The following is a 20,271-nucleotide window of genomic DNA, read 5'->3' as shown; positions in this document are numbered from 1 at the left end:
GTTACCAACTATTACTTTTTCTTTCTTTCTTTCTTTCCTTTTTTTTATCTGATACAGGGTCTTGTTCTGTTACCCAGACTAGAGTGCAGTGGCATGAACATGGCTGACTGCAGCCTTGACCTCCTGGTCTCAAGGAATCCTCCCACCTCAGCCCCCCCAGCAGCTGGGACCACAAGAACATGCTACCACACCTGGCTAATTCTTTTTTTTTTTTTTTTTGAGACAGAGTCTTGCTCTGTTGCCCAGTCTGCAGTGCAGTGGTGCTGTCTTGGATCACTGCAACCTCCGCCTCCTTGGTTCAAGCGATTCTCCTGCTTTAGCCTCCTGAGTAGCTGGGATTACAGGTGCCTGCCACCTCGCCTGGCTAATTTTTTGTATTTTTAGTAGAGACAGGGTTTCACCATGTTGGCCAGGCTGGTCTCAAACTCCCGACCTCGTGATCCGCCTACCTCCGTCTCCCAAAGTGCTGGGATTACAGGCATGAGCCACCACACCCAGCCCATGCCTGGTTAATTCTTAAATTTTTTTGTAGTGAGGAGATCTCACTATGTTGCCCAGGCTGATCTTGAACTCCTGGACTCAAGTGACCCTCCTGCCTTGGCCTCCCAAAGTACTGGGATTACAGTTGTTGCCTGGCCAACAACTATCAATTAAATCTAGGTGAGAGAGTATTCAGGTGTGAGCCACTGCATCCAGCCAAGGGAGGAGTATTATACCCTGTCTACCTCTAGCCCCATCCTGCATGTCTATTCATCTTGAACTAAAAGCTTGTCTTATTACAACAGCTATTACTGCTAACAAGGAAACGTGTTGCTAACCAGGCACGGTGGCATGTGCCTGTAGTCCCACCTGCTTGGGGGTCTGAGGCAGGAGGATGGCTTGAACCCTGGAGGTCTAGGCTGTAGTGAGTTGAGATGGCACCCCTACACTCCAACCTGGGTGACAGAGCGAGACCCTGTCTCAAAAACAAAATAAAATAAAATAAAAAGTAAAGAAAAAAAAAAAGGCAGCTGGGCGCGGCATCTCAGGCCTCTAATCCCAGTACTCTGAGAGGGCGGATTACCTTAGGTGAGGAATTTGAGATCTGCCTGGCCAACGAGGTGAAAACCCACCTCTACTAAAAATACAAAAATTAGCCGGGTATGGTGGCACACCCCTGTATTCCCAGCTACTCAGGAGGCTGAGGCAGGATGATTGCTTGAACCTGGGAGGCGGAGGTTACAGTGAACTGAGATCGTGCCACTGCACTCCAGCCTGGGCGACGGAGTGAGAATCTGTCTTAAATAAATAAATAAATAAATAAATAAATAAATAAATAAAATGAAAAAACACAAAACATATTGCACCCCACTCTGAGGATTTTGCATGAATTGTTTTATTTAATCCTTAAAACAATCCTCTAAACTAGGGGCTATTTTCTCTCATGTTAAAGGAGAAAAAGACCCGAAGGGATTAAAACACTTGCCCCAGGTCACACAGCTGCTTAGGGAATGGAGCCCGGGATGTGATTCCGCACTCCCACCTCACTGCCGCCCTTAACCACAATTAAGTCCAACTGTCCAGCATTGCTTGAGTGTGGTATTGTGTTCTTATAGATACGATCCTATTTAAACTTTCTTGTCAAGAGGTATGCAAGACGATCCCCATTTAACTTTGTGTAGCTTGAAGAGGTTGATCATTTTTCCAAGGTCACGCATCGAGTGAGTGGGGAATCAGGAGTCGGAATTTGAACCCGGGCATATCTGTAGTGTAGACCACTGTCGGGGGTGGATGTGTAAGAAGCTTAATTGCCGGGTTTGGCAGGTGCATGGGTAGTTGTGAGGGGCTCGTACTTTGAGAGGCAAAAGCTCCCACTCGCCACCGTCCCCCAGAGTAAAAAGCCACCTCTTTCCACCCCTCACTCGCGCAGCTGCCCGGGCATGCGCCCAGAAGCCCCTCCTTCAGAATCCGCCCTTTACAGGCTCCGCCCATCACCGTAGAGGGCCAATCCCTGGGGCGGAGGGCGGGGCAGCCACGAGAGTGGGCGGTCGCTAAGGGTAGTTAGGAGTCTGGAGTCGTGAGCCGAAGTCAGAACTGCGTCTCGCGACCCAGGCGCCGGTTGCTGGAGGAGAGCGAGCAAGCGATGCTGCCGCTGCCGTTTCCTGATTGGTTGTGGGTGGCTACCTCTTCGTTCTGATTGGCCGCTAGTGAGCAGGGTATGTAAATGAAGGGGCCTGGGAAGAAAAGGGGTACCAGCGGCCGGGTCCTTCACGGAGTTCGATCCCTGGGTCCGACAGGTGCCCGCCGGGGCTGCCCGGGATCGAGACGCGCGGGCCTCTACGTGCTGTCTGCCCCGGCCGGGCCGGGTGAATCACGCCGCAGTCCGAGAAGGGGGCGGAGGCGCCGGCTCCTTGGCTCCGGCTGCGTGACTCACCCGCCCCCGCCGCCGCCGCTTCGGGAGGAGCCGCCTCCACTGCCGGAAGCGAGCGGAGGCCGGGCGCAGAGAACAGCCCGCCTAGGGTCCTGGCTCGCACGGCGCCGGGAGGCCTGCAGGAATCACAGCCGGGAAGGGGGGCAGTAGAAGGGGTTCTGGGGTCAGAGGGGCCAGAATCCCCAGGGGAAAGCCGGCCTGGGCACCGCCAGGGGGCGCCGGGACTCGGGGGCGGAGTCGGGGGTGGGGGCGGAATTCCTGCGGTTCCGGACTCCACGGACTGCGGGGAAGGGGACGAAGACCCAGTTTTGAGTAGTGTGGTGGGCCACTCTTAAAATCTTGCTAGGCAGGGTCCCGGAACTGGACCCTAAAGTCTTCCTGGCCCAAAAAAGTAGGTAGCGCCAGGGGTCCAAAACTCCATCCAGCCCTACCCCCGCCACTCCAAGAAAAGAGTGGACCCTCAAACTTATCTCAGTGACTGACCCCGGTGCCGATCACGATTTCTCGACAAGCCCTGTCTATTCTGCCTCCCAAAGAAATCCTGACTCGACCGACTTCCTTCCATACCCACTACCAGCTCCTGCTCCAGGCCATCACCATCGTCAGTCCCAAACCAGTACAGCCTACTAGTGGGTCTCAGATCCCCCCTCTTTTTGCCCCCTACAGTATTCCTCGAAGCAGCCATGGGGGGGGGGGGGATCTTCCGGAAACCTAATCAGCTCACACCCCCATTCCCTCCGTGCTCAAATTCCTTTAATGACTGCCCACCACACTCAGGATAAAATCCAAACTCCCTACTAATGCATATGTGGTTTTCTGTGACCTGGCTTGTGCCCATTCCCCCAGCCTCTGGGCTCTTCTTTGCCTTTTTTTGTTGTTCCTTCCTCCCGGAATGCTTTTCCCAGGGTCTCCCATGGCCGACTTCTCTGGCCTGAGGGCTCCATTCAAATGTCACCTCCTTACAGGAGCCTTCTCTGATCATCTAAAAGGTCTCCAGGACCTTTTAGTGTCTTCCTGTAATTCTCCGTACATTTCCTGTGTTTGCTTATTTATTTACTGTTTGAAACGTCATAGTAGACAATAAGTGTTAAACTATGTGAAACTAGTTTAGTATTTATATAACTTACTTAGATATAATTATTTATAACGTTATTATAATATATGAAACAGCTGCTTTTGTAGGGGAAAAAGTTGAATGGTCATTCCACATGGTTCACTGAAGAAATAATAATGTTATCATTAAGTGTACTTATTGGCAGGGCATGGCAGCTCACACTTATAATCCCAGTACTTTGGGAGGCTGAGGCGGGAGGATGGCTTAAGGCAAAGAGTTTGAGACCACCCTGGGTAACATAGTAAGACCTTGTCTCTACAAAAAATAAAAGGGGGGAAAAAAAAGAGTGTTTATTGATTGAGGGGGGAGGATCACTTCAGGCCAGGGGGTTTGAGACCAGCCTGGGCAATATAGTGAGACCCCATCTCTTTTTTCAGATTAAAAAGTCTATAAATATACTTAAATACAAAATTTAAAATTTAAGGCCGGGCGCGGTGGCTCATGCCTGTAATCCCAGCACTTTATGAGGCCGAGATGGGTGGATCATGAGGTCAGGAGATCGAGACCATCCTGGCTAACATGGTGAAACCCCATCTTTACTAAAAATACAAAAATTAGCCGGGCGTGGTGGCGGGCGCCTGTAGTCCCAGCTATGTGGGAGGCTGAGGCAGGAGAATGGCGTGAACCCGGGAGGCGGAGCTTGCAGTGAGTGGAGATCGCACCACTGCACTCCAGCCTGGGCAACAGAGAGAGAGACTGTCTCAAAAAAAAAAAAAAATTTTTTTTTAAAGTCTATAGGCTGGGTGTGGTGGCTCACACCTGTAATCCCAGCACTTTGGGAGCCAGAGGTGGGCGGATTACTTAAGGTCCAGGAGGTCGAGACCAGGCTGGCCAACATGGTGAAACCCCGCCCCTACTAAAAATATAAAAATTAGCCAGATATGGTGGCGTGCGCCTGCAATCCTAGCTTTTGGGGAGGCTGAGGCACGAGAAACACTTGAACCCGTGAGGCAGAGGTTGCAGTGAGCTGAGATCACGGCATTGCACTCCAGCCTGAGCAACAGAACGAGACTCTATCTCAAAATAATAATAATAATAATCTATAAATATACATATGCAATTAAATAAAAATTGTCTATATCTTTAAAGTTCCCTAGGAAAAGCTAGACACAGAGAGGTTAAGTGACTTGCCCAAGATCCTACCTGTAGCAACTGTCAGATCCAGGCTTTGAACTGAACATTTGTTTTCTATAACTGACTATAACTCCATAACTCCCTGCCCTCTGCAGATGCTGAGCAAGGGTCTGAAGCGGAAACGGGAGGAGGAGGAGGAGAAGGAACCTCTGGCAGTCGACGCCTGGTGGCTGGATCCTGGCCACGCATCGGTGGCACAGGCACCCCCAGCTGTGGCCTCTAGCTCCCTCTTTGACCTCTCGGTGCTCAAGCTCCACCACAGCCTGCAGCAGAGTGAGCCGGACCTGCGGCACCTGGTGCTGGTGGTGAACACTCTGCGGCGCATCCAGGCGTCCATGGCCCCCGCGGCTGCTCTGCCACCTGTGCCCAGCCCACCTGCTGCCCCCAGTGTGGCCGACAACCTACTGGCAAGCTCAGACGCTGCCCTCTCAGCCTCCATGGCCAGCCTCCTGGAGGACCTCAGCCACATTGAGGGCCTGAGTCAGGCTCCCCAACCCCTAGCAGACGAGGGGCCACCAGGCCGTAGCATCGGGGGAGCTGCGCCCAGCCTGGGTGCCTTGGACCTGCTGGGCCCAGCCACTGGCTGTCTACTGGACGATGGGCTCGAGGGCCTGTTTGAGGATATTGACACCTCTATGTATGACAATGAACTTTGGGCACCAGCCTCTGAGGGCCTCAAACCAGGTCCTGAGGATGGGCCGGGCAAAGAGGAAGCTCCGGAGCTGGACGAGGCCGAACTGGACTACCTCATGGACGTGCTGGTGGGCACACAGGCACTGGAGCGGCCGCCGGGGCCAGGGCGCTGAGCCCTTGTGCTGGGATGGTTTTCTGGTGTCTGAACTGAGCTTGCTGGCTGGACCAACTGTCCTCGAAAAGACACAGCTGGCTTCCCTAGTACAGAGAACAGGGCTTGGGCCACTTTGGAGAGACAGAATCCAGTCCTGGGCAACTTCTCATCCGTCCTCCTGTCTCAGGGCTTGCGGGGGAGCCTGGGATTACCCCCTAGTGATGGAATGACAGGGTCTGGTGGTGGACTGAATTCCCTGGCCCTGGGGTCATAGCTTGGGCTGTTCCTTCTCTGATATGGGAAGAGACCCCAATCAGATTTTTCAAATTAAAACCAGTCCTGGGAAATCTCAAATCTGTGTGCTTCTTTGTCTCTGGGCAAATGTGAAGGCGAGATAAAAACATCAAACATTTTATTGGGCGTAGACCATGTACCAGGCACAGTTCTAAGTACTTGACTGTGTTAAGTCATTTAATCCTATAACAGCCCTACAAGATCGGTAGTATTATTATCATCCCCATTTTACAGGTGAGAAAACCGAGACTCCAAGATCATCACTTGAGGTAGGTTTTAAATTATGAACTTTTCTTTTTTTTTTTTTGAAATAGGGTCTTGCTCTGTCGCCCAGGTTGAAGTACAGTGGTCCGATCATGGCTCACTACAGCCTCAAACCCCTGGGCTCAAGCAATCCTCCTACCAGGCCACTTTTTTTTTTTTTTTTTTGAGACGGAGTCTTGCTCTGTTGCCCAGGCTGGAGTGCAGTGGCTCGATCTCGGCTCACTGCACGCTCCACCTCCTGGGTTCACCCCATTCTCCTGCCTCAGACTCCCAAGTAGCTGGGACTACAGGTGCCCGCCACCATACCTGGCTAATTTTTTGTATTTTTAGTAGAGACAGGGTTTTAGTAGACACGGGGTAAGACGATGGTGTTAGCCAGGATAGGATGGTCTCGATCTCCTGAATTCATGATCCGCCCGCCTTGGCCTCCCAAAGTGCTGGGATTACAGGCATGAGCCACGGCACCCAGGCTTTTTTTTTTTTTTTTTTTTTTTGAGCCAAAGTCTTACTCTGTCATCCAGGCTGGAATGCAGTGGCGTGACCTTGGCTCACTGCAACCTCCACCTCCTGGGTTTAAACGATTCTCCTGCCTAGGCCTCCCGATTAGCTGGGACCAGCTAATTTTTTATATTTTTTTGCAGAGACAGGGTTTCACCGTGTTAGCCAGGATGGTCTCGATCTCCTGTTTCAGCCTCCCAAAGTGTTGGGATTACAGGCGTGAGCCACCGTACCCGGCCTTTTTTTTTTCTTAAATTTTATTTATTTTCCTTGCTAGCAGGAAGTCAAGGCCACTTTTTAAAAATGAAAGCAAGTCCTCGCATGGAATCTACCTGTATTTATTGAGGAGAGAAGGGGAGGTTGCTTTCAGAATGGTCCGGAAATAAAAACACAAAACCTGGATCCTGGACAGATCCTCTCCAAGGAGCCCTGAGAGTGGCTCTCCAGGAAAATGAGGAAGGAAAGGGGGACAACAGCCCATTTTTAAAAACAAAATCCACTCCCAGTCTCAAATCTCTGTTTGGGCAAAGGCTAGGGCCGCTTGGAGGCTGTGTCTGAAATAAAGCCACTAGGCTTGGTAGCTGGACTGCAGAGAGGGCGCTCAGGGCAGGCAGCTGTGCCTTCCTTCTAGAAGAAACCCAGACCCGAGCGAGCTGGGGCCACCTGCCCGTGTGCTGGGCCTGGCTGGAGCGCCGGGTGTCAGCGGCCGCCCCCGCGGTCCAGCCGCATTCCAGGCCTGGCTGGGAGGGGCCGCACACTCAGAGGCCTGGCACGGGACCCAGGCTGCGTCCTTCCTGACGGCCGCAGGGACAGGGCGGAGCCTGGGGTGGGTGCACGGAGGGGAGGGAGTGTCACGGTGAAAACTGCGGGTGCGCTTGCAGAGAGGCGCAGGGGGCTGGACGGTGACCCGAGGGGCAGAACGGTGACCTGAGGGGCCAGCAGGGCCTTGAGTGAGGGAAACGCCGCCATCGTGGGGTCCCAGAGCCTCGCCTCTGGCCAGAAGCCTCGGGGAGGCAGAGGCGGGGTGGAGCTGGGCCAGACGGGGAGCCCGGGTCGGCCCCAGGGTCCGGGAAGGGGCGGGCAGAGTGGCGCTTCCTGGAGGAGCAGAGGAAGTTGTGCCCATTTCTGGAAGTGGATGAGGCGGGCCACGGAAGGGGCTGAAAATGGTCTGCGGCGAGCTGGCGTCCAGGCTGAGGGTCTTCCAGGCGCCTGACTCCAACTCCTAATGACTCCAGCCCCTGGGCAAATGGGACTCTGACTGCTTTACCGCAGATTCAAAACTTGGGCGCCTGGGCTGAGCTCAGCACCGCCCCCTGGTGCCTAATAGGGCTCTGCGCTGCCGCCTTCGTTCCCTGGACATCTGTCCAGCGGTCGAGGGATCATGAACGCCCTCTGTTTACAACGGTCTGTGGGCCTCTTTTCTCTTCTCTCCTCTCCTCTCCTCCCCTCTCCCCTCTCCCCTCTCCCCTCTCCCCTCTCCCCTCTCCTCTCTTCTCTCTTCTCTTCGATGGAATCTCGCCCAGGCTGGACAGTGCGGTGGCGCGATCATAGCTCACTACAGCCTCGAATTCCTGGGCTTCAGCGATCCTCCCGCCTCAGCCTCCCGATTAGCAGGGGTTACAGGTGCGTGCCACCATGCCCAGCTGATTTTTATTTTTATATTTATTTATTTATTTTGAGACTGATTCTCGCTCTGTTGCCCAGGCTGGAGTGCAATGGTGCAATCTTGGCTCACTGCAGCTCCCGCCTCCTGGGTTCAAGCAATTCTGCCTCAGTCTCCCGAGTAGCTGGGATTACAGGTGCCCGCCACCATGCCCGGCTAATTTTTTGTGTTTTTAGTAGAGACAGGGTTTCACCATGTTTGCCAGGCTAGTCTTGAACTCCCGATCTCAAGTGATCCTCCCTGCCTCGGTCTCCCAAAGTGCTGGGATTACAGGCGTGAGCCCCTGCGCCCGGCCGAGTTTTAAAAATTTTTGTAGAGACAGTGTTGCCCTATGTTGTCCAGGCTGGTCTCGAACCCCTAGGCTCAAGCAGTCCTTCCATCTCAGCCTCCCAAAGTGCTGGGATTCCCATGGGCCTGTTTCTTATTATTTCCTTTAACCCCTTTTTCAAAGAGATTGGTTCTCACTATGTTGCCCAGGCTGGAGAGCAGCGTCTGTACAGAGGAGTGATCATAGTGCTGTACAGCCTTGAACTTCTGGGCTCAAGGGATCCTCTGGCCTCAGCCCTCGGAGTAGCTGGGACTACGGGCACAAACCACGATGCCCAGCTAAGGACCTGTTTCTGATGTCTTCAAGGCCCAATATGCAGTGAACTGATCCTTCCGTCTGCCCCTGTGCCTGCTTTGCCAGTGATGGCCCCTCTCCCCAGAGCCTCTAGGTACAGTTGCATAGGTTGTGCACTGCATTTAGACTCTATATGTAGGGGGCTGCCACACATGTTCCAGGTACCCTGCATTGACATATTTATTACAAGTTTCCCAGCAGATGGAGGTCAAGTGCCTCCAGAAAGGGGCATGTCTTTTACACAAAAGTACCGTATGAGCTACATCAGCCCTGGTCCCATCTGCCTGGTGCCCTCAGGTTTATGAATGGCTCATGCGTGAGGACCTTCCCCTCTCTCCCCATATCTGACCCCTAGATGGGTTGTGCAGGCTCCCTGGCTCTGGTGTGCTGCTCCACCCTCAGGCTCAACCCCAGGAGGCCACACAACCTTGGCCAGCAGACTCCAGGGCCCACACCATTCCTAGCTGAGCCACCAGCCCTGGCGCTGCTGCCACCTTTCACAGAGCCTCTGTGTATGCCCGCCATGGCGCTCCCTAGGCCAGCTTTCCTCCATGGCATTCACAGGAATGCCCCCCAAACATACACATATACACACACACACACACTCACAATGACACATGGAAGAGCTGTGACCAGCTATCTGGTCTCCTTTTCCTCCCTCCCTTCTTCCTGTCCCTCGTTCAGCAAAAATGTATGAGCACACACCTACTGTGTGCCTATCCATATGTAAAGGGTAAATCTGAGCACATCTCTCCCCTGCCCCTGCGCCCTTATTACCGCAATTATCTGGGGTCTGAACTCTGTACCTTCCAAGGCTCACCTTCTATCTCTGTCCCTATTCGTTAAACACTTATTGGGCGGCCGGGCATGGTGGTTAACGCCTGTAATCCCAGCACTTTGGGAGGCCGAGGCAGGTGGATTACAAAGTCAAGAGATGGAGACCATCCTGGCCAACACTGTGAAACCCTGTCTCTACTAAAAAATACAAAAATTAGTTGGGCATGGTGGTGCGCACCTGTAGTCCCAGCTACTCAGGAAGCTGAGGCAGGAGAATCACTTGAACCCGGGATGCGGGGGTTGCAGTGAGCCGAGATCGCGCCGCTGCACTCCAGCCTGGTGACAGAGCGAGACTCCATCTCAAAAAAACCAAACAAAACAAAATTTTAAAAACAATTATTGAGCACCTATGGTATGCAGTCCTAGCACATTGCAGAAATCTAACAGAGATGTTACTGAAGCAGTAAGCTGGTGAGAAGAGTTTGTTCCTGAAAGCCAGACTGGCTGGGTTTGAACCCCAGCTTTGGCCAGATGCGATGGCTCATGCCTGTAGTCCCAGCTACTCAGGAGGCTGAGGTGGGAAGATCACTTGAGGCCAGGAGTTAAAGGCTGCAATGAACCATGATTGTACCACTGCACTCCAGCCTGGGAGACATAACAAGACCCTGTCAGAAAGAAAGAAGGAAGGAAGGAAGGGAGGGAGGAAGGAAGGAAGGAAGGAAGGAAGGAAGGAAGGAAGGAAGGAAGGAAGGAAGGAAGGAAGGAAAAGAGAGAGAGGAAGGAAGGAAGGAAGGAAGGAAGGAAAAGAGAGAGAGGAAGGAAGGAAGGAGGGAAAAGAGAGAGAGGAAGGAAGGAAGGAAAGAAGGAAGGAAAAGAGAGAGAGGAAGGAAGGAAGGAAAGAAGGAAGGAAGGAAGAAAGAGAGAGAGGAAGTAAGGAAGGAAGAAATAAAGGAAGGAGAGAGAAAGAAGAAAAAAGGAAGGGAAAGAAAGAAAAGAAAAGAAAAGAGTTGCCCCTCTGTGGCTGTGTGACTCTAGGCAAGGTACTTAACTTCTCTGAGCCTCGGGGTCCTCACCTATAAACTGAAACAGTAACAGTATCAGAACAGTATCTGAACAGTAACCCCAAAGAACTATTGTTCTGGTGGGCAAGGAAACAGCAAGGGTCACTGAGAGAGAGACCCTACAACATTTTCGGGGATCTCTTAGCTGCTGGGTTTGGCTGGAAGGAGGAGGAAAGCAGTAAGGTAAATGACAAGACTGGAAGGGTCCGCAGGGGCCAGGGCATACAGGACCGTGGATGGGGGACTTAACTCTGAAGACACTGGGGAGCCATGAAGTAAAAGGATCCCTTCACTAGGTGGGCGGCATCGTCAGGGAGGTGACACTGGAGGCCAGGAGCCCAGAAGCCCAGGGGTGGAGAATCTGGGGAGGGACGGAGCAGCTATTAGGAGGGAAAAGGCACTCAGGAGGCCCAGCAGACAGGCTGTGGGACTGACGAGGCATGGAGGAGGGGTCTCAGACCAGGCTTAGGGCTCTAATCAGGGGTCTGGGAGACAGTGGGGCCATCCCTGAGATGGCAACTGGGGAGAGAAGCAAGTCTGAGGTTGGGGCTGAGGCTAGGGAGGGACCCAGGGGGTGCAAGAGGCTGGGGAGACACCCAAGGGAAGGCATGGAGCTGCTGGGGCCCTGGGCCAGGAGCTCAGGAGAGAGGACTGGGGTGCGGGGGTGGGCGTGAAGGGTGGGCTCGAGGGAGACACCAGTGTCCCTTGGCTCGACTGGGTGAGGCGGAGTGGCTAGGCCAGGCAGGGCAGGCCAAGGCTCCTGCTTGGCTCAGACTGGGTCCGGAGAGGGTGGTCCCTGAGGAGAAGCGTCCACCTCCTTCCCTAGCCTCACAGGATGTCCTGTGTTTACTGCGGTGGCCACAGCCGGAACCAGGACACCGGTGCCACCCCCAACTTAGCTTCCCATGGCCACACCCCCTCGGGTAAGGGAAAGCACGACAGAGGGAGAGAGAGAGGGAGAGAGAAATGCACAGACAGAATGAGACAGAAAGAAACCAGGAAAGACACAGAAAGAGAGAATAAGGACAGAGAGAAAGAGAACAGAGAGATACAAAGATAGAGACACACAGAGAGACACACCATTCGTGATAAAAACTCACAACAGGTGAGGTGTGGTGACTCACGCCTATAATCCCAGCTGTTTGGGAGGCCGAGGCGGGTGGATTACCTGAGGTCAGGAGTTCAAGACCAGCCTGGCCAACATGGCAAAACCCCATCTCTGCTAAAAATACAAAATTATCGCTTCTTGGCCTTTTGGCTAAGATCAAGTGTGAAATACAAAACTTAGCTGGGTATCATGGTAGGTGCCTGTAATCCCAGCTACTCGGGAGGCTGAGGCAGGAGAATCTCTTGAACCCAGGGGGCGAAGTTTGCAGTGAGCCGAGATCACGCCACTTCTCTCCAGCCTGGGTGAGAGAGAAGGAAAACTGAAGTCTCAAAAAAAAAAAAAAAAGAAGAAAAGAAAAAGAAAAAGAAAACAAAAGAAAAGAACTCACAGCAGGCCGGGGCCTGGCACAGTGGCTCACACCTGTAATGTCAGCACTTTGGGAGGCCAAGGCAGGAGGATCGCTTGAGGCCAGGAGTTTGAGGCCAGCCTGGGCAACATAGTGAGACCTGCATCTCTCAAAAACAAGAAAACAAAGAACTCGGCCGGGCGCGGTGGCTCAAGCCTGTAATCCCAGCACTTTGGGAGGCCGAGGTGGGCGGATCACAAGGTCAGGAGATCGAGACCACAGTGAAACCCCGTCTCTACTAAAAATACAAAAAATTAGCCCGGCGCGGTGGCGGGCGCCTGTAGTCCCAGCTACTCAGGAGGCTGAGGCAGGAGAATGGCATGAACCCAGGAGGCAGAGCTTGCAGTGAGCCGAGATCGCGCCACTGCACTCCAGCCTGGGCAACAGCGTGAGACTCCGTCTCAAAAAAAAAAAAAAAAAAAAGAAAACAAAGAACTCACAGCAAACTAGGGAAAGGAGCTTCCTTAACCTGATAAACCGTATCTACAAAACATGGACCGCTAACGTCCTGCTTAATGTCAAAAGGTTAAATGCTCTCTCCTAAGACGGAGAACAAGCAAAGATGTCTGCTCTCTGAGACAAGGGAAGAGAGGGGATGGTATGTACCAGCCTCCCTTTTCTGTTTGACCCTGAGCAGAGAGAGGGGGATTTTCTTCCCCACCCTAGCCTGGCTGATAGCTCAGCCTCTTTCTGCCCTCACGTACCTAAAAGCTCAGTGCTATTAATAGTATGTCTCTCCAATAGCTCCTCAGGGCCCTCCTCATGGCCCTGCTGACCCCTGGACCTCCTCTTACCTTTCCCTCACACTCTCACCTTAACCATTTCCCCAAAGGGCCTTTGTATAGGCTGTTTCTGCTACCTGAAACACACTGTCATTCCTTCACCACCCATGGCTTTGGGTTAACTCCTATATATCCTCCAGGTGCAAGCTCAAATGCCACTTCCTCCAGGAAGCCCTCTCTGATTTCTCTTCCTAGGCTGGGGCAGGCACCTTTTCTGGACTTCCCCATCAATGCTTTGACCTCTCTGCCTATGGTTGCCCCATCACAACCCACCTCTTTCTGGGTTTGTTCCCTGCTGGACTGTGAATGGTGTGGACGCAGGCCTGAGCTGTCCCCGTCACACTGTGTCCCCAGCACCATCCAGCCTGGGACTGGACACAAGACCAGGTGCTCACTGAATGTTTGCTGATGGTGAATGAAGGCCTGCTCTGTTTCTCACCTCGTCCTTTGCCCACATTTGTCCTTCTGCCTGGAACCCCCTTCCTTCCTTATTTCCTTAGCTCCCTCCTCCTCAATCTTCCAGTTTGACTTCATTTTATTATTATTTAATATTATTATTATTTTGAGACAGAGGCTCACTCTGTCACCCAGGCTGGAGTGCAATGGCACAATCTCGGCTCACTGCAACCTCTGCCTTCCGGGTTTAAGCAATTCTCCTGCCTCAGCCTCTCGAGTAGCTGGGATTACAGGTGCCCGCCACCACGCCCCACTCATTCAGTTTGACTGCAGATATCACCTGCTGCAGGCTCCTTTCCTGAGTCTGCCCCTTCCCCGCTGGGGTGGAGTTAGATCTGTTGATGTCCCCTGTGCCCAGCAAAAGACCTACCACTAAACAGGGCTTGTGAGTGTCTGTTGAATGAATACAGGAACGAAAGAACGTTTGCGTGAATCAATGAAGGAGAGAGAATGCAACGAGGTAAGGGTCTCCTCAGGCCCATCGGGAGCCCCGACCATACCATCCCTTCTACCCCTCCCAGGAGGAGGGCTCTGGCTGGCTTCTGGCCACACCCCAACCTTTGGTTGCTGCCAGGCCTGGAAGGCATTTCCCCGAGCTCAGCACATTCCTGCCTTCCTCGGTGGCTGAGAGTGGGCAGGGGGCATTTCAGAGAGAAGGGAGGGAGGCCCCCAGCATTCCGGGATCCTGCCATCCTGGCCTGGTCCCCCATGCCCTCCGAAGTAGGCCCCAACCCCTTGGTGTGAGATGGGGGACAGGTCTGCAGAGGGGCCACCCAGGCTGGTGTGAGGGACGAGGGTGCCGATGGAGGCCAGGGCTCGGTGTCTGTGCCTGGCTGGACAATGGGGCAGAAGCTGCTGACACGCACTTTGGGGGTAATCCCCCAGCCTCAGCCCAGCCCAGGCTTGGGGCCGGGGTTCAGAGAGCGACGAGCTTCCGAGGCAGCAGCCGGGTGGGTTCAAGTGGTATGTGGGGGTACCTGTGCTCCCTGTGCCGCCCCCCGGGGTCTGGTGAGTCAGGGCAGGCTGGGGGCTGGGCCAGGGTCCAGGGGATGGGGGTGAGGCCTGGTAGCCTTGGCTTGGGAGTCAGGCAGGTCTGGGTTCAAATCTGAGCCCCTGCCAATGACCTGCTATGGTGATCTTGGGAGAGTCACTTACCTTCTCTGAGCCTTCTTGTCTGCAAAGTGGAAGGGGCAGAAGAGTGTAGCAGGGTTTTTCTGGTCCAGGAGAACAGGGGTTGGACCTCAGCTCCACCACTTCCTGGCCACATAGCTATAAATTGGGCATAGCTGGATGCGGTGGCTCACGCCTGTAATCCCAGAACTTTGGGAGGCTGAAGTGTAAGATCGCTTGAGCCCAGGAGTTCAAGACCAGCCTGGGCAACATGGTGAAACTTGGTCTCTACAAAAAGTACAAAAATTAGCTGGGCATTGTGGTGCATGCCTGTAGTCCCAGCTACTTGAGGGGGCTGAGTCGGGAGGATTGCTTGAGCCCAGGAGGTTGAGGCTGCAGTGAGCCATGATCACACCACTGCACCCCAACCTGGGCGACAGGGCAAGACCTTGTCTCCAAAAAAAAAAGGGTGTGGAGCATAAGGACCCCATTTTACACCCTTGATTCAAAAGCAGGGCTTGAGCATTGAGCATGGCACTTAGTATATAATAGGTGTCCCCCTAAACAGTAACTCCATTAGACAGAGAACTGGGGGTCCCCTGTACCCAGTTTCACTCAAAAAGGGTCAAAACCCCCCAGCAAGACCAGCCAGCCACTTAATTTGTGTGAAAAATAATACCAAATACTTATTAGTAACCCTCATTCTGTGCCAGGCATTGTTTTACATTTTCAGTCTCTTTTGACTCATTTAATCTTCACCACAACCCCATAAGGTAGGTACTCTTACTATCCACAGAGAGAAGCTGTGACTGGCGGCAGGTCACCCAGCCAGGAAGTGGTCGAGCTGTGATTTGAACCCAAGTTGACAGGGAGAGGGAGTGGAAGGAGTTTACGGTAGAGGCCATTGGCCAGACCGGGGTCCTGGAGCCAGGAAACGGTGGGGCTGGGGTGGGGTCCTGATTCTCCAAGTCGAGGAAGTCAACGTGCAAATCCTTGAAGCTGAGCTCATGGCAGAGGTCTCGGCCCAGGCAAGACAGAGGCGGCTGGTGGCTGTCTCTTGGCCCCCACCGCTTGCGGATAGATGTTGCTGGAGGAGGGGGATGTTTGTTTCTCCACCACCCACCCTCTGGTGACGTCACACCTCCGCAGCCAATGGCTGGGATCTCTCTCTCCTCCCCCTCCCCATTCCTTTTCCCCCCCAGCCTAGGGCTGGGGCTGACAGACGGGACCAGGAGCTCTTGAGGTGTCTGGAGGCTCAGCGGTAAGAGATCAGCCGGCCAGTCCCTTCCCTGGCCAGGCTGAGACACTGTGGGAATGAGGTTCAGGGTCCCGGGAGGTGCTGGGAGGGGCCCTGGGGGCTCAGGAAGCCATATGTTGTAGGTGTGTGAAAGGTACAGACTTTGGAGCCAGTGGTTCAAATCCCCTCTCCTCTCCTTTCTGGCTGTGCAGCCTTGGGCAAGATACTTCATCCTTTGTGCCTCTGCTTCCCCATCTCTAAAATGGGCTTATGTCCCCAGGCCACCTCACAAGGCTGGCACCAGAATAAATGAGTTGCTGCCTTTAAAGAGCTAGGGCAGCCGGGAATGGTGGCTCATGCCTATAATCTCAACACTTTGGGAGGCCGAGGCGGGAGGACTGCTTAAGCCCAGGAGTTCGAGACCAGCCTGAGCCACATAGAGAGGCCCCATGTCTACAAAAAAAAATTTTTCTTTTTTTTTAAATTAGCTGGGTATGGTGTTGCATGCCTGTGGTCCCAGCTACTCTGGAGGCTGAGATGGGAGAATGAGTTGGGCCCAGGAGGTTGAGGCTGCAGTGAGCCGTGATCACACCTCTGCACTCAGTGCAGCCGTGATCACACCTCTGCACTCCAGTCTCAGTAAGACCCTGTCTCCAAAAAACAAACAAACAAACAAACAAACAAACAAACACCAGCGCTGGGGCAGAATGTCTGGGGTGGTTCCCTGGAGTAGGGTGCTGGGGAGGCAGCATGGATCCTGTTGGTGAGAGGCTGGTGCCTGAGCTGGGTTTTGTCTCTCAGCCAAAGCTCCCCTTTGGTAGCAGAGAAAGTGGGGGCCACTGAGGAGCAAAGGTTGGATGTGCAACACTGTGAGATGCACAGCCCCCTCCCTCCATACTCTCCCTATTGCTATCAGAGACGAGTGTATATTAATTGAACACTTACTATATACGAGGGATATTCTAAGCACCTGCTGTTCTCTCACAAATCTTCAAAGCCATTCTTATTGGCTCCATTTTACAGATGGAGAAACTGAGGCCCCAGAGATGAAGGATCTTGCCCAAGTCCTCATACCTGGGAAGTGCTGGAGCAGGGACTAACTGAGGCAGCCAGAGGTCACCGCCTTAACTCCCCCTGACTCCCTAGGTGACCTCGGATAATGTTTAGAGGTCTGGATGAGTCAGCTCAACCCCCGACCCCCATTACTATGGGAGATCACGCTGGTGGCTGGGGAAAGCTGAGGCTCTGAGCAGGCAGGGTTCCCAAGTGAAGTTGGTGGCAGTCACCAGGGAAAGAGGGCCAGAAGGGCAATGCCCTCAGCCGATCCCTCAGCAGCCTCCAAATGACAACCCCTCGCTCCCAGCTGCTCTGAAGGGCATGAGTCGCATCTGAAATGGATATCTCAGTTGTACCCACTCCAGGGAGATGTTACAAAGATTTAAGGAGCCAAGACAGGAAGGATCTTACTTAGCACATCGTAGGTGCTCAAGAAATGGGGACCCTGGGGATTCTGAAAACTCTGGCATATGCCAGGGTCACGCCACAGTAACCGCCCAAGAAATAGGCTGCTGGCACCTGGAGTGTCTGCCTGGTCCCGGTAGATCTGCTCCTAACACAAGGCAGGGACCGCCCCGCCAGGAGCCTCCCCACCCCTCCTTTCCCTCCCTCGTGGGATAGGCAGAGCTGGGAACACAGAGTCCTCTCTGTGGGTTTCCTTCCGAAGCTGCCCCCACCTTACCCCAGGAGCTGGGTACGTGGCTCAGGAAGGGCACAGTTGGGCTAAATATAACTTGGGCTGGGTGCCTGTCCCAGAGAGGGACGAAGAAGGAGGGTACTCTCTCTTGTCCCCGCCCCGCCTGAACTTCCTGTGCCAGGCTGTGGGCATGACCCTCACAGCCACGGGCCTGGGACAGACAGCTTGTGACCCAGGAGACCCCCTCCACTACCACCACCAAGGTCCAGGCTTCTCATGCCCCCAGCTCAGGACTCTGTGCTGTGTCTCAGTCCTGGGTAAGGGAACTGAGTTCGCTTTCGCACCTGGGCTCAAGAGTCTACTCTGTCACCGTGATCACTGGTCTCTTAACTCTTATTGGCTCATCGGTTAAATGGGGTCCCACGAGGTCAAGTATGTAAAGCACCTGCCTGGCCCAGGCCCGGCACCCGGCCTGGGTGTGCTTCTAGCACCGCTGACCCCCTCCTGCCCAACCCAGCTCCTGCCCCAGTGTGCAGGGCCAACAATGTAAACTAAGGTGAAGCACGGGTGAAGGGCAGGCACGGGTCCTAGTTCTGCCCCTTTCTGGCTGAGTGACCCCTCTGTGAGCCTCAGTTTCCACCCCTGTAACAGCCACAACATCTAGGGTGATTTTGAGGCCTATGGGTGCTAGCACATGGTCCAATTCAGAGGAAATGCCCTAGACATGGCAGACAAGGTCTCGGTGCGGGACCAGCTAATATTAATACTAACCACTCAATACCCATCAGTTGTTATTATGATTGGCCAGCTAAAGCGCTGGAGCTTTTTTTATTTTTATCTTTATTATTTTTTTTGAGATGGAGTCTCGCTATGTCGCCAGGCTGAAGTGCAGTGGCACGATCTCAGCTCACCACAACTTCCGCCTCCTGGGCTCAAGCGACTCTCCTGCCTCAGCCTCCCGGGTAGCTGGGATTACAGGCGCCCACCACCACGCCTGGCTAATTTTTGTATTTTTAGTAGAAACGGGGTTTCACCATGTTGGCCAGGCTGGTCTCGAACCCCTGACCTCGTGATCCACCCACCTCAGCCTCCCAAAGTGTTGGGATTACAGGCTTGAGCCACGTGCCCGGCCTGCACTAGAGTTTTTAGACAAGTTCAAGTCCTGGCTCAGCCTGGAAGGGGCAGGGGGCTCACAGGAAGGCCACAGAGACCAGGACCCCAGGAGATGCAGAAAGAAGCCCTCTTACACTGTGGGGGGCGTGGGTGCCGTGGGAGTGTTAAGGGGTCCGCATGTCCTCTGTCCTGCCTAGTGATGGGCTATGAAGGGCCATTGTGTGGCCAGGGTGGGTGGGCAGGGGCGGAATGCAAGTGAACAGCAGACGGGCCATTGTGTGAGGGAATGTGCCGCGTGAGGCCTGACCTTTCCCTGTGCAATAGGGGTTGGCGGGTTGGCATGCCAGGTGGGGGCTGTGGGGACAAGCCCAGAGTCGGGGGTTGGGGGAGACAGTATTCATCTCCATTTTCCCAGATGGGACTGGCGGATGGCTGTATGTGAATTTCAGCTATGAGGCCTTGAGCAAGTTCTTTTGGCCTCTCAGGAAATGAGGTTTTCTGAGGTGAGATAGAAGGTGAAGGTCTAGCACGGGGACCGGCAAATACTAACCACTCAGTACCCATCAGTTATTATTACCCAGATAAAGGGCTGGAGCCTTCAGACAAGTTCAAGTCCTGGCTCGACCATTTGTGATCTGGGCTACTGATATCCCTTCCCCCAGCCTCAGTTGTCTCCTCTGTAATGGGCTCAGTAGTAGCTGATTGCACAAGGCTGTGCTGAGGGCCACGTGCAGTGGTGCCTGTGGGGCGCTCGACACAAGGTCAAGGCCATAGGAAGTTTTTAGTAATAATAATGGCCTGACAGGTGCAGTGGCTCATGCCTGTAATCCCAGCTCTCTGGGAGGCCGAGGCGGGTGGATAACCTGAGGTCAGGAGTTCGAGACCAGCCTAGCCAACATGGTGAAAACCCATCTCTATTAAAAATACAAAAAAGTAGCCAGGCGTGGTGGTGGGCGCCTGTAATCCCAGTTACTCGAGAGGCTGAGGAAGGAGAATCACTTGAACCCAGGAAGCAGCGGTTGCAGTGAGCTGAATTCGTACCACTTCACTCCAGCTTGGGCAATAGAGTGAGACTCTGTCTCAAAATAATAATAATAATAATAATAGCAGCAAGTATTTATAAAGCACCTGCCAGGTGCCTGGCACTTTATACTTATTAACTCATTTCATCCTCGGAACAGCCCTGCAAGGTAAGAGCTCTTATTCTCCCCATTTTATGGATGAGGTAACTGAAGCACAGAGAGGTGCTATGATTTGCCCACTGGGAGTACATGGGAGTGGCTATAATTATTTTATAGTGTCGGGAGGCTGAGGCAGGAGGATACATGAGCCCAGGAGTTGGAGATCAGTTTGGGCAACCTAGGGAGACCCCATCTCTATAAATTAATTTTAAAAATTAACCTGGTGTTGCCAGGTGCGGTGGCTCATGCCTGTAATTCCAGCACTTTGGAAGGCCAAGATGGGCAGATCACTTGCAGTCAGGAGTTCAAGACCAGCCTGGCCAACATGGTGAAACTCCGATTCTACTAAAAATACAAAAATTAGCCAGGCATGGTGGTGCGTGCCTGTAGTCCCAAGGTGCGTGCCTGTAGCCCCAACTACTTGGGAGGCTGAGTCAGGAGAATGGCTTGAACCCAGGAGTTGGTGGTTGCAGTGAGCCAAGAGCACGCCATTGCACTGCAGCCTGAAACTCTCTCACAAACAAACACACACGTAGCCAGGTGTTGTGGCCTGCACCTGTG

At 53.5% G+C, this 20,271-nt stretch overlaps 1 protein-coding gene across 1 annotated transcript; it reads left to right on the top strand.

Annotated features, from left to right (window-relative positions):
* Nucleotides 1–2,052: 2,052 nt before the first annotated feature.
* LOC105495338 (SERTA domain containing 1) lies at nucleotides 2,053–5,799 on the top strand. The gene is made up of 2 exons (XM_011764742.2): nucleotides 2,053–2,195; nucleotides 4,754–5,799. The coding sequence occupies exon 2, from the start codon at nucleotides 4,754–4,756 to the stop codon at nucleotides 5,462–5,464; it is 711 nt and encodes a 236-aa protein (XP_011763044.1). The 5' UTR covers nucleotides 2,053–2,195; the 3' UTR covers nucleotides 5,465–5,799.
* Nucleotides 5,800–20,271: the final 14,472 nt, after the last annotated feature.

Source organism: Macaca nemestrina, chromosome 20, assembly GCF_043159975.1.
Source record: "Macaca nemestrina isolate mMacNem1 chromosome 20, mMacNem.hap1, whole genome shotgun sequence".
NCBI lineage: Eukaryota > Metazoa > Chordata > Mammalia > Primates > Cercopithecidae > Macaca > Macaca nemestrina.
The sequence above is the reverse complement of the archived record's forward strand: the minus strand, read 5'-3'. Positions and strand labels throughout refer to the sequence as shown.